The sequence below is a fragment of the Oncorhynchus tshawytscha genome, linkage group LG10, assembly GCF_018296145.1.
Source record: "Oncorhynchus tshawytscha isolate Ot180627B linkage group LG10, Otsh_v2.0, whole genome shotgun sequence".
Lineage (NCBI taxonomy): Eukaryota > Metazoa > Chordata > Actinopteri > Salmoniformes > Salmonidae > Oncorhynchus > Oncorhynchus tshawytscha.
In genome coordinates this window covers 82,836,839-82,850,649 of record NC_056438.1, presented here as the reverse complement: position 1 = coordinate 82,850,649, position 13,811 = coordinate 82,836,839, and the positions used below count along the sequence as shown (strand labels likewise).

Genomic DNA, 13,811 nt, shown 5'->3' with positions numbered 1-13,811 from the left:
CAAACCCGAACGACGCTGGGCCCAATTGTGCTCCGCCCTATGGGACTCCCAATCACGGCCGGTTGTGATACAGCCTGGAATCAAACCAGGGTCTGTAGTGACGCCTCTAACACCGAAATGCAGTGCCTTAGACCGCTGAGCCACTCGGGAGCCTAATCAGTCGTCAATAAACAATATTTATTTCAAATATCACGAGCAGCAAAACAGTCAAACATTCCCCCCCCTTTTTCTTTTATATTGGACAATATTTTTGTCCTTACAGCTTCTGTGAAACGTTTGGATTGATGTGCGATGCCCACTGAATGAAAGGTGTCAGTGACTGTAGGAAGTCTGTTTAGGAACATCAAGTTATTACAATAGACTGCTTATTGTTTTTCCTTTATCCTTGGCCACTTTCATCTGTTGGACCCAACTGTCAAATAGCGGGGAATTCTGATCGCTGTCCTTGGTGCTGAACCCACTGTAGCCTAGACTACAGTGGAGGCTGGTGAGGGGAGGACGGCTCATAATTATGTCTGGAACGGCGCAAATGGAATGGCATCAAACACCTGGAAACCATGGAAACCATTTATTTGATACCGTTCCACCCGTTACCACGAGCCCGTCCTCCCCAATTAAAGTGCCACCAGCCTCCTGTGCAATACTATTAGTTTACCTTTCACATGGCAAAGTCACTAACAGGCCATATCAGGCGATGCTAGGCTAATCTTATTTTAATGTTTTGGGCAATGTCCAACTGTTAGCTTGAACATGCATGGCATTTTCTAAATGTGAATGTGTAAACACTAATATTTCCATGTTAAAGCCAATAAAATAAAAAAGTGAATTGGCTACATGGCTGTTATAACGAGGCCTATTATAGGGTTAGTGAATATACCATTTAATAAACTATAGTCAGGGAACAAAGACTAACATCCATGCCTCCTGCCAGAGCCCTTAGGCCAACGTGTGAACACAGCCTTATCCTCATGGAACGAGACATGGGATTGATGATATGTTCCCATCCTATGTAGAAAAAATATATAGTTGTTGGATTAAAATCATTTTTATATCAAATGAGACATTAAAAAACAACTATCAAAACGTATTAAAAATGGTTCACCATCTATGGGTTTATCCATGGCTGATTTTCATCTGCTAATTCTGGACAAGTGCCAATCTGATCAGTAATATTGATGAATTATGATGATGAAAGAGCAGTAGAGTGGACATTCCCTCTTTCTCTATGGATGTTTATCCAGCTCCTGGGAACAAGTTGGATGTGTGTAAAACCCTGTCAGAGTTGTCTGTATTACACCCCCACGGGGAGCAATGGGGGTGCCTGGAACTGTCCATTTCAAACAAACCATTTCATTTTTAGTAGTTGTCCTGCTGAAAGGTGCATTCATCTCCCAGTGTCTGGTGGAATGCAGACAGCCAGGGTTTCCTCTAGGATTTAGCCTGTGCTTAGTGCCATTCTAGTTCCTATTTATCCTGAAAAACTCCCCAGTCATTAACAATTACAAGCATGCCCATAATTATTTATATATATTTTTTTTACCTTTATTTAACTAGGCAAGTCAGTTAAGAACAAATGTTTATTTTCAATGACGGCCTAGGAACAGTGGGGTTAACTGCCTTGTTCAGGGGCAGAACGACAGATTTTTACCTTGTCAACTCGGGGGTTTGAACTTGCAACCTTCCGGTTACTAGTCCAACCCTAACAACTAGGCTACCTGCCGCCCCTCCCTCCCCTCTAACAACTAGGCTACCTGCCGCCCCTCCCTCCCCTCTAACCACTAGGCTACCTGCCGCCCCTCCCTCCCCTCTAACAACTAGGCTACCTGCCGCCCCTCCCTCCCCTCTAACAACTAGGCTACCTGCCGCCCCTCCCTCCCCTCTAACAACTAGGCTACCTGCCCCCTCTAACAACTAGGCTACCTGCCGCCCCTCCCTCCCCTCTAACAACTAGGCTACCTGCCGCCCCTCCCTCCCCTCTAACAACTAGGCTACCTGCCGCCCTCTAACAACTAGGCCCTGCCGCCCCCTCTAACAACTAGGCTACCTGCCGCCCCTCCCCTCTAACAACTAGGCCCTGCCGCCCCTCCCTCTAACAACTAGGCTACCTGCCGCCCCTCCCCTCCACTCTCTAACAACTAGGCTACCTGCCGCCCTCCACTCTAACAACTAGGCCCTCCCTCCACTCTAACAACTAGGCTACCTGCCGCCCCTCCACTCTAACAACTAGGCTACCTGCCGCCCCTCCACTCTAACCACTAGGCTACCTGCCGCCCCTCCACTCTAACCACTAGGCTACCTGCCGCTCCTAATGATTTAGCAACCACTATGCTTGAGAGTCTTATGCAGTAATGTGTTGTATTGGATATGGGTTTTACTTTAGTGCCTTGTTGCAAACAGGAAGCATGTTTTGGAATAGTTTTGTTCTGTGCAGGCTTCCTTTTCACTCTGTCATGTAGGTTAGTATTGTGGAGTAACTACAATGTTGTTGATCCATCCTCAGTTTTCTCCAATCACAGCCATTAAACTCAGTAACTGTTTTAAAGTCACCATTGGCCGCATGGTGAAATCCCTGAGCAGTTTCCTTCCTCTCCAGCAACTGAGTTAGGAAGGACGCCTGTATCTTTGTAGTGACTGGGTGTAACTGATACACCATCCAAAGTGTAATGAATAACTTCCCCATGTTCAAAGGGATATTCAATGTCAGATGTTTCATTTTATTTGTACCCATCTACCAATAGGTACCTTTCTTTGCAAGGCATTGGAAAACCTCCCTGGTCTTTGTGGTTGAATCTGTGTTTGAAATTCACTGCTCAACCAAGGGACCTTACAGATAATTGTATGTGTGGGGGTACAGAGATGAGGGACCTTACAGATAATTGTATGTGTGGGGGTACAGAGATGAGGGACCTTACAGATAATTGTATGTGTGGGGGTACAGAGATGAGGGACCTTACAGATAATTGTATGTGTGGGGGTACAGAGATGAGGGACCTTACAGTAATGTATGTGTGGGGGTACAGAGATGAGGGACCTTACAGTATGTGTGGGGAACAGAGATGAGGGATCTTACAGTATGTGTGGGGAACAGAGATGAGGGATCTTACAGTATGTGTGGGGTACAGAGATGAGGGACCTTACAGATAATTGTATGTGTGGGGTACAGAGATGAGGGACCTTACAGTATGTGTGGGGTACAGAGATGAGGGATCTTACAGTATGTGTGGGGTACAGAGATGAGGTAATCGTTCAAAAATCATGTTTAAACACACAGAGTGAGTCCATGCAACTTATTATGTGACTCATTAAGCACATGTTTACTCCTGAACTATTCAGGCTCACCAAAACAAAGGGGTTGAATACTTATTGACTGAAGACATTTCCGCTTTTAATTTGGTTTGATTTGTAAAAATGTCTGACAACATCATTTCACTTTGACATGAGGGTGTATTGTGTGTAGGCCAGTGACATTTTAATGTCATCCATTTTAATGCTGTAACACAACATGTGGAGAAGGTCAAGAGGTGGGGGATACCTTCCCCGAAGGCCCCGTGGGGGATACCTTCCCCGAAGGCCCCGTGGGGGATACCTTCCCCGAAGGCCCCGTGGGGATATAGTTAGGGTCCCAGGCCCGTGGGGGATACCTTCCCCGAAAGGGTATAATAGTTAGGGTCACCAGGCTGTCCGTACCCATTAAAGGGTATAATAGTTAGGGTCACCAGGCTGTCCGTACCCATTAAAGGGTATAATAGTTAGGGTCGCCAGGCTGTCCGTACCCATTAAAGGGTATAATAGTTAGGGTCGCCAGGCTGTCCGTACCCATTAAAGGGTATAATAGTTAGGGTCGCCAGGCTGTCCGTACCCATTAAAGGGTATAATAGTTAGGGTCGCCAGGCTGTCCGTACCCATTAAAGGGTATAATAGTTAGGGTCACCAGGCTGTCCGTACCCATTAAAGGGTATAAAGTTAGTTAGGCTGTCACCAGGCTGTCCTGTACCCATTAAAGGGTATAAAGTTAGTTAGGCTGTCGCCAGGCTGTCCGTACCTCTTGATGTATTCCATGACGAAGGCGACCCATCCCTGAGCAGCGTAGGCCTCACCACAGGACCCAGCCTTGATCAGAGACGTCTGATGGGAGGAGGAGTGGAGTTTAGCCAGGTCCTCCTTACCTGGGATGGGCAGGGACAGGTCCTGGAAGTTCTCTAGGGTCACTGACACCTGGAGAAGAATGGGAAGTCATTTTATTAATTTAACCTTTTAATCAGAGTCACAAATGAAGCCAAAATAATCAAAATTGCACATTAAATATTTACAAGAAATGCAAGCATGTCATAGAAAACCCATTCATCACATCAAGCATGTCATAGAAAACCCATTCATCACATCAAGCATGTCATAGAAAACCCATTCATCACATCAAGCATGTCATAGAAAACCCATTCATCACATCAAGCATGTCATAGAAAACCCATTCATCACATCAAGCATGTCATAGAAAACCCATTCATCACATCAAGCATGTCATAGAAAACCCATTCATCACATCAAGCATGTCATAGAAAACCCATTCATCACATCAAGCATGTCATAGAAAACCCATTCATCACATCAAGCATGTCATAGAAAACCCATTCATCACATCAAGCATGTCATAGAAAACCCATTCATCACATCAAGCATGTCATAGAAAACCCATTCATCACATCAAGCATGTCATAGAAAACCCATTCATCACATCAAGCTGGAGAAGAATCATAGAAAACCCATTCATCACATCAAGCATGTCATAGAAAACCCATTCATCACATCAAGCATGTCATAGAAAACCCATTCATCACATCAAGCATGTCATAGAAAACCCATTCAGAAAACCCATCAAGCATGTCATAGAAAACCCATTCATCACATCAAGCATGTCATAGAAAACCCATTCATCACATCAAGCATGTCATAGAAAACCCATTCATCACATCAAGCATGTCATAGAAAACCCATTCATCACATCAAGCATGTCATAGAAAACCCATTCATCACATCAAGCATGTCATAGAAAACCCATTCATCACATCAAGCATGTCATAGAAAACCCATTCATCACATCAAGAAAACCCATTCATCACATCATGTCATAGAAAACCCATTCATCACATCAAGCATGTCATAGAAAACCCATTCATCACATCAAGCATGTCATAGAAAACCCATTCATCACATCAAGCATGTCATAGAAAACCCATTCATCACATCAAGCATGTCATAGAAAACCCATTCATCACATCAAGCATGTCATAGAAAACCCATTCATCACATCAAGCATGTCATAGAAAACCCATTCATCACATCAAGCATGTCATAGAAAACCCATTCATCACATCAAGCATGTCATAGAAAACCCATTCATCACATCAAGCATGTCATAGAAAACCCATTCATCACATCAAGCATGTCATAGAAAACCCATTCATCACATCAAGCATGTCATAGAAAACCCATTCATCACATCAAGCATGTCATAGAAAACCCATTCATCACATCAAGCATGTCATAGAAAACCCATTCATCACATCAAGCATGTCATAGAAAACCCATTCATCACATCAAGCATGTCATAGAAAACCCATTCATCACATCAAGCATGTCATAGAAAACCCATTCATCACATCAAGCATGTCATAGAAAACCCATTCATCACATCAAGCATGTCATAGAAAACCCATTCATCACATCAAGCATGTCATAGAAAACCCATTCATCACATCAAGCATGTCATAGAAAACCCATTCATCACATCAAGCATGTCATAGAAAACCCATTCATCACATCAAGCATGTCATAGAAAACCCATTCATCACATCAAGCATGTCATAGAAAACCCATTCATCACATCAAGCATGTCATAGAAAACCCATTCATCACATCAAGCATGTCATAGAAAACCCATTCATCACATCAAGCATGTCATAGAAAACCCATTCATCACATCAAGCATGTCATAGAAAACCCATTCATCACATCAAGCATGTCATAGAAAACCCATTCATCACATCAAGCATGTCATAGAAAACCCATTCATCACATCAAGCATGTCATAGAAAACCCATTCATCACATCAAGCATGTCATAGAAAACCCATTCATCACATCAAGCATGTCATAGAAAACCCATTCATCACATCAAGCATGTCATAGAAAACCCATTCATCACATCAAGCATGTCATAGAAAACCCATTCATCACATCAAGCATGTCATAGAAAACCCATTCATCACATCAAGCATGTCATAGAAAACCCATTCATCACATCAAGCATGTCATAGAAAACCCATTCATCACATCAAGCATGTCATAGAAAACCCATTCATCACATCAAGCATGTCATAGAAAACCCATTCATCACATCAAGCATGTCATGTCATGTCATAGAAAACCCATTCATCACATCAAGCATGTCATAGAAAACCCATTCATCACATCAAGCATGTCATAGAAAACCCATTCATCACATCAAGCATGTCATAGAAAACCCATTCATCACATCAAGCATGTCATAGAAAACCCATTCATCACATCAAGCATGTCATAGAAAACCCATTCATCACATCAAGCATGTCATAGAAAACCCATTCATCACATCAAGCATGTCATAGAAAAAACCCATTCATCACATCAAGCATGTCATAGAAAACCCATTCATCACATCAAGCATGTCATAGAAAACCCATTCATCACATCAAGCATGTCATAGAAAACCCATTCATCACATCAAGCATGTCATAGAAAACCCATTCATCACATCAAGCATGTCATAGAAAACCCATTCATCACATCAAGCATGTCATAGAAAACCCATTCATCACATCAAGCATGTCATAGAAAACCCATTCATCACATCAAGCATGTCATAGAAAACCCATTCATCACATCAAGCATGTCATAGAAAACCCATTCATCACATCAAGCATGTCATAGAAAACCCATTCATCACATCAAGCATGTCATACCATTCATCACATCAAGCATGTCATAGAAAACCCATTCATCACATCAAGCATGTCATAGAAAACCCATTCATCACATCAAGCATGTCATAGAAAACCCATTCATCACATCAAGCATGTCATAGAAAACCCATTCATCACATCAAGCATGTCATAGAAAACCCATTCATCACATCAAGCATGTCATAGAAAACCCATTCATCACATCAAGCATGTCATAGAAAACCCATTCATCACATCAAGCATGTCATAGAAAACCCATTCATCACATCAAGCATGTCATAGAAAACCCATTCATCACATCAAGCATGTCATAGAAAACCCATTCATCACATCAAGCATGTCATAGAAAACCCATTCATCACATCAAGCATGTCATAGAAAACCCATTCATCACATCAAGCATGTCATAGAAAACCCATTCATCACATCAAGCATGTCATAGAAAACCCATTCATCACATCAAGCATGTCATAGAAAACCCATTCATCACATCAAGCATGTCATAGAAAACCCATTCATCACATCAAGCATGTCATAGAAAACCCATTCATCACATCAAGCATGTCATAGAAAACCCATTCATCACATCAAGCATGTCATAGAAAACCCATTCATCACATCAAGCATGTCATAGAAAACCCATTCATCACATCAAGCATGTCATAGAAAACCCATTCATCACATCATGTCATAGAAAACCCATTCATCATCAAGCATGTCATAGAAAACCCATTCATCACATCAAGCATGTCATAGAAAACCCATTCATCACATCAAGCATGTCATAGAAAACCCATTCATCACATCAAGCATGTCATAGAAAACCCATTCATCACATCAAGCATGTCATAGAAAACCCATTCATCACATCAAGCATGTCATAGAAAACCCATTCATCACATCAAGCATGTCATAGAAAACCCATTCATCACATCAAGCATGTCATAGAAAACCCATTCATCACATCAAGCATGTCATAGAAAACCCATTCATCACATCAAGCATGTCATAGAAAACCCATTCATCACATCAAGCATGTCATAGAAAACCCATTCATCACATCAAGCATGTCATAGAAAACCCATTCATCACATCAAGCATGTCATAGAAAACCCATTCATCACATCAAGCATGTCATAGAAAACCCATTCATCACATCAAGCATGTCATAGAAAACCCATTCATCACATCAAGCATGTCATAGAAAACCCATTCATCACATCAAGCATGTCATAGAAAACCCATTCATCACATCAAGCATGTCATAGAAAACCCATTCATCACATCAAGCATGTCATAGAAAACCCATTCATCACATCAAGCATGTCATAGAAAACCCATTCATCACATCAAGCATGTCATAGAAAACAGCATGTTAGAAAACCCATCACATCAAGCATGTCATAGAAAACCCATTCATCACATCAAGCATGTCATAGAAAACCCATTCATCACATCAAGCATGTCATAGAAAACCCATTCATCACATCAAGAAAACCACAGAAAACCCATTCATCACATCAAGCATGTCATAGAAAACCCATTCATCACATCAACCATCCTCTACGGGAGGGGTCATAGAAAACCCATTCATCACATCAAGCATGTCATAGAAAACCCATTCATCACATCAAGCATGTCATAGGATCAAGCAGAGAAAACCATTCATCACATCAAGCATGTCATAGAAAACCCATTCATCACATCAAGCATGTCATAGAAAACCCATTCATCACATCAATGTCATGAAAACCATTCATCATCAAGCATGTCATAGAAAACCCATTCATCACATCAAGCATGTCATAGAAAACCCATTCATCACATCAAGCATGTCATAGAAAACCCATTCATCACATCAAGCATGTCATAGAAAACCCATTCATCACATCAAGCATGTCATAGAAAACCCATTCATCACATCAAGCATGTCATAGAAAACCCATTCATCACATCAAGCATGTCATAGAAAACCCATTCATCACATCAAGCATGTCATAGAAAACCCATTCATCACATCAAGCATGTCATAGAAAACCCATTCATCACATCAAGCATGTCATAGAAAACCCCATCACATCAAGCATGTCATAGAAAACCCATTCATCACATCAAGCATGTCATAGAAAACCCATTCATCACATCAAGCATGTCATAGAAAACCCATTCATCACATCAAGCATGTCATAGAAAACCCATTCATCACATCAAGCATGTCATAGAAAACCCATTCATCACATCAAGCATGTCATAGAAAACCCATTCATCACATCAAGCATGTCATAGAAAACCCATTCATCACATCAAGCATGTAATCAGGATGGAGAGATGAGGCAGAGGAAGGAGAGTACAGTTGTTTTTTCACACGTTTATATGGTAAGAATAAAGGCCACAGAGAATGATCCATCCTCGACGGGACAGGGCGTCCATATCCTCTGCGGGACAGGGCGTCCATATCCTCTACGGGACAGGGCGTCCATATCCTCGACGGGACAGGGGGACACAGGGGTCCATCCTCGACGGGACAGGGGGACACAGGGGGTCCATCCTCTACGGGACAGGGGGTCCATCCTCTACAGGACAGGGGGTCCATCCTCTACAGGACAGGGGGTCCATCCTCTACAGGACAGGGGGACACAGGGGGGTCCATCCTCTACAGGACAGGACAGGGGGGTCCATCCTCTACAGGACAGGGGGACACAGGGGGGTCCATCCTCTACAGGACAGGGGGTCCATCCTCTACAGGACAGGGGGACCATCCTCTACAGGACAGGGGGACACAGGGGGGTCCATCCTCTACAGGACAGGGGGACCATCCATCCTCTACAGGACAGGGGGACACAGGGGGTCCATCCTCTACAGGACAGGGGGACCATCCTCTACAGGACAGGGGGACCATCCAGGGACAGGGGACCATCCTCTACAGGACAGGGGGACCATCCTCTACAGGACAGGGGACCATCCTCTACAGGACAGGGGGACCATCCTCTACAGGGACAGGGGACCATCCTCTACAGGACAGGACAGGGGGGGACCATCCTCTACAGGACAGGGGGGACCATCCTCTACAGGACAGGGGGACCATCCTCTACAGGACAGGGGGACCATCCTCTACAGGACAGGACAGGGGACCATCCTCTACAGGACAGGGGGGGGACCATCCTCTACAGGGACAGGGGGGACCATCCTCTACAGGACAGGGGGACCATCCTCACAGGACAGGGGGACCATCCTCTACAGGACAGGGGGACCATCCTCTACAGGACAGGGGGACCATCCTCTACAGGACAGGGGGACCATCCTCTACAGGACAGGGGACCATCCTCTACAGGACAGGGGACCATCCTCAGGGACAGGGGTCCATCCTCTACAGGACAGGGGGACACAGGGTTAGGGTCCATCCTCTACAGGACAGGGGGACACAGGGTTAGGGTCCATCCTCTACAGGACAGGGGGACACAGGGTTAGGGTCCATCCTCTACAGGACAGGGGGACACAGGGTTAAGGTCCATCCTCTACAGGACAGGGGGACACAGGGTTAAGGTCCATCCTCTACAGGACAGGGGGACACAGGGTTAGGGTCCATCCTCTACAGGACAGGGGGACACAGGGTTAAGGTACAGGACAGGGGGACCATCCTCTACAGGACAGGGGGACACAGGGTTAAGGTCCATCCTCTACAGGACAGGGGGACACAGGGTTAAGGTCCATCCTCTACAGGACAGGGGGACACAGGGTTAAGGTCCATCCTCTACAGGACAGGGGGACACAGGGTTAAGGTCCATCCTCTACAGGACAGGGGGACACAGGGTTAAGGTCCATCCTCTACAGGACAGGGGGACACAGGGTTAAGGTCCATCCTCTACAGGACAGGGGGACACAGGGTTAAGGTCTACTCCATGTCTGGCTACTCAGACGTTAGTTGCTCAACAAGATGGCTACACCAACTCCTTACCCTATCGCAGGTCAGACACTGCACTGAGCTGACAATGGTCCCGTCAAACACGTCTGATATCACACTACGGTACTTCTTCTGACGCCTGCTCTTCGGTGAGGAACACGAGGTCACTGCAGAGGCAGAGCGAGAGTCAGGCTACACAGACAGCGGACAACAATATGTTGTCTTTCTCTCTACATTACTACAGCAGTGTCTTTCTGCCCACATTACTACTGCAGTGTCTTTCTGCCTACATTACTACTGCAGTGTCTTTCTGCCCACATTACTACTGCAGTGTCTTTCTGCCCACATTACTACTGCAGTGTCATTCTGCCCACATTACTACTGCAGTGTCTTTCTCTCTACATTACTACTGCAGTGTCTTTCTGCCCACATTACTACTGCAGTGTCTTTCTGCCCACATTACTACTGCAGTGTCTTTCTGCCCACATTACTACTGCAGTGTCATTCTGCCCACATTACTACTGCAGTGTCTTTCTGCCCACATTACTACTGCAGTGTCTTTCTCTCTACATTACTACTGCAGTGTCTTTCTCCTACATTACTACTGCAGTGTCTTTCTGCCTACATTACTACTGCAGTGTCTTTCTGCCCACATTACTACTGCAGTGTCTTTCTGCCCACATTACTACTGCAGTGTCTTTCTGCCTACATTACTACTGCAGTGTCTTTCTGCCTACATTACTACTGCAGTGTCTTTCTGCCCACATTACTACTGCAGTGTCTTTCTGCCCACATTACTACTGCAGTGTCTTTCTGCCTACATTACTACTGCAGTGTCTTTCTGCCCACATTACTACTGCAGTGTCTTTCTCTCTACATTACTACTGCAGTGTCTTTCTCTCTACATTACTACTGCAGTGTCTTTCTGCCCACATTACTACTGCACTGTCCCCAGAGAGATATTCTATGTGCTACATAGTAAATACTTTTCAGATGGTTGGAGGAGATTCCTGGCCAGACACAGTTGTTCCTGGGTGGACTGGAGGACATCTTGGTGAAGGAGTGTCCTTCCATGGGGACTGGGGTCTGGGGACGGGTGCTGCTGGAGACCACCTCGGGGAATGAGTCTGGAGCGAAGGAGAGAGGAAGAGACTAGGGATGTTAAAGGTTAACCGTTAAAAAACGGCTAGCTGCCGGGTCCAGCTGATCGGACTACAGGGACATTTGACCGGGTCCAGCTGATCGGACTACAGGGACATTTGCATTCTGATGAGCCGTCATGTATGTTATTTATCATCTCCTTTGAGTGGAATATCAATCACCTGTTGGATGGACAGCATGAGAGCTCCTCAAAACAGCAGGTAGCCTAGTGGTTAGAGGGGAGGGGCGGCAGGTAGCCTAGTGGTTAGAGGGGAGGGGCGGCAGGTAGCCTAGTGGTTAGAGGGGAGGGGCGGCAGGTAGCCTAGTGGTTAGAGCGTTGGGCCAGTAACCAAAAGTATTATGGTCTGCTTCATAACAGGAGTTAGGTGTTCTACCATACAGACAGACTTGTTATTGTTACATGTTTTAATGAAGCTCCTTATGAAAAAGGTTCTTCCCTGTATACATGCATAGTATTTTCACAATGTTGAGGTACAGACAGGCTCAGCAGGCTAACACAATGTTGAGGCACACAGACAGGCTCAGCAGGCTAACACAATGTTGAGGTACAGACAGGCTCAGCAGGCTAACACAATGTTGAGGTACAGACAGGCTCAGCAGGCTAACACAATGTTGAGGTACAGACAGGCTCAGCAGGCTAACACAATGTTGAGGCACACAGACAGGCTCAGCAGGCTAACACAATGTTTTACAGACAGGCTCAGCAGGCTAACACAATGTTCTTCCCAGACATACATGCATACAGACAGCTCAGCAGGCTAACACAATGTTGAGGTACAGACAGGCTCAGCAGGCTAACACAATGTTGAGGCACACAGACAGGCTCAGCAGGCTAACACAATGTTGAGGCACACAGACAGGCTCAGCAGGCTAACACAATGTTGAGGCACACAGACAGGCTCAGCAGGCTAACACAATGTTGAGGCACACAGACAGGCTCAGCAGGCTAACACAATGTTGAGGTACAGACAGGCTCAGCAGGCTAACACAATGTTGAGGCACACAGACAGGCTCAGCAGGCTAACACAATGTTGAGGCACACAGACAGGCTCAGCAGGCTAACACAATGTTGAGGCACACAGACAGGTTTAGCAGGCTAACACAATGTTGATGCAAGCTAGACTGACATGATGGTTTGAACCTACTTGATTCATCCATCCAGTTGTCCATAATTAAATAATGGTGTACCTACCAGCCATGCTTCCCTGTATCTGGACCTTGATGGCCCCCTGGTTACTGATGATGGGCACGGCCTCAGAAGTGGTATCCACGTCTTTATACAGGTCTCCCCCAGACAACCCTGCACCCCGATAGAGGTTGTTGATCAGGTTCTTCTCCTTCTGCCACTCCCTATTGGTCTGACGCGAGGAGTGGGAGGAGTCAGGTACATCAGGGATCAGCATCTCTGCCTCGTTAGACTCCTCCCCCGACGCCGCCGACCGACCATCCCCGCTCCCGCCTTTGTTGTCCGCCCGCTCGCTGCTGCCGCAAGACTCGCACGACTGGAAGTCTCCATCAGATTGGCTGCGGCTGTCGTCCTCGGGGCAGTCGTCCATGGCGATGGCGTGCGAGTGTTGGTCGTTGTCGGGGGGCTCGGCCAGTGGCTCCTTCAGCTCCTCGTGGAGCTGGTCCATCAGACAGCGCAGGAACTCCTGAGAGTCCTGATGGAAACATTATTATAGGTTTATAGTATAGTTATATTGTTCTAGTCCTAATGGAAACACAGGTTTATAGTATAGTTATATTGTTCTC

The 13,811-nt window shown here is 45.3% G+C and overlaps 1 protein-coding gene across 3 annotated transcripts in view; it reads right to left on the bottom strand.

The window, feature by feature from the left end:
• usp33 (ubiquitin specific peptidase 33) overlaps window positions 1-13,811 on the bottom strand; it is an 82,451-nt gene that overhangs the window by 29,715 nt on the left and 38,925 nt on the right. For all 3 annotated transcript variants that reach the window (XM_042329227.1, XM_042329228.1, XM_042329226.1), the window contains exons 10-13: window positions 13,252-13,720; window positions 11,885-12,025; window positions 10,953-11,065; window positions 4,043-4,215 (exon numbers count right to left, since the gene is read on the bottom strand). In XM_042329227.1, the coding sequence (XP_042185161.1) occupies window positions 4,043-4,215; window positions 10,953-11,065; window positions 11,885-12,025; window positions 13,252-13,720 (896 nt within the window). The remainder of the gene's footprint in view (window positions 1-4,042; window positions 4,216-10,952; window positions 11,066-11,884; window positions 12,026-13,251; window positions 13,721-13,811) is intronic.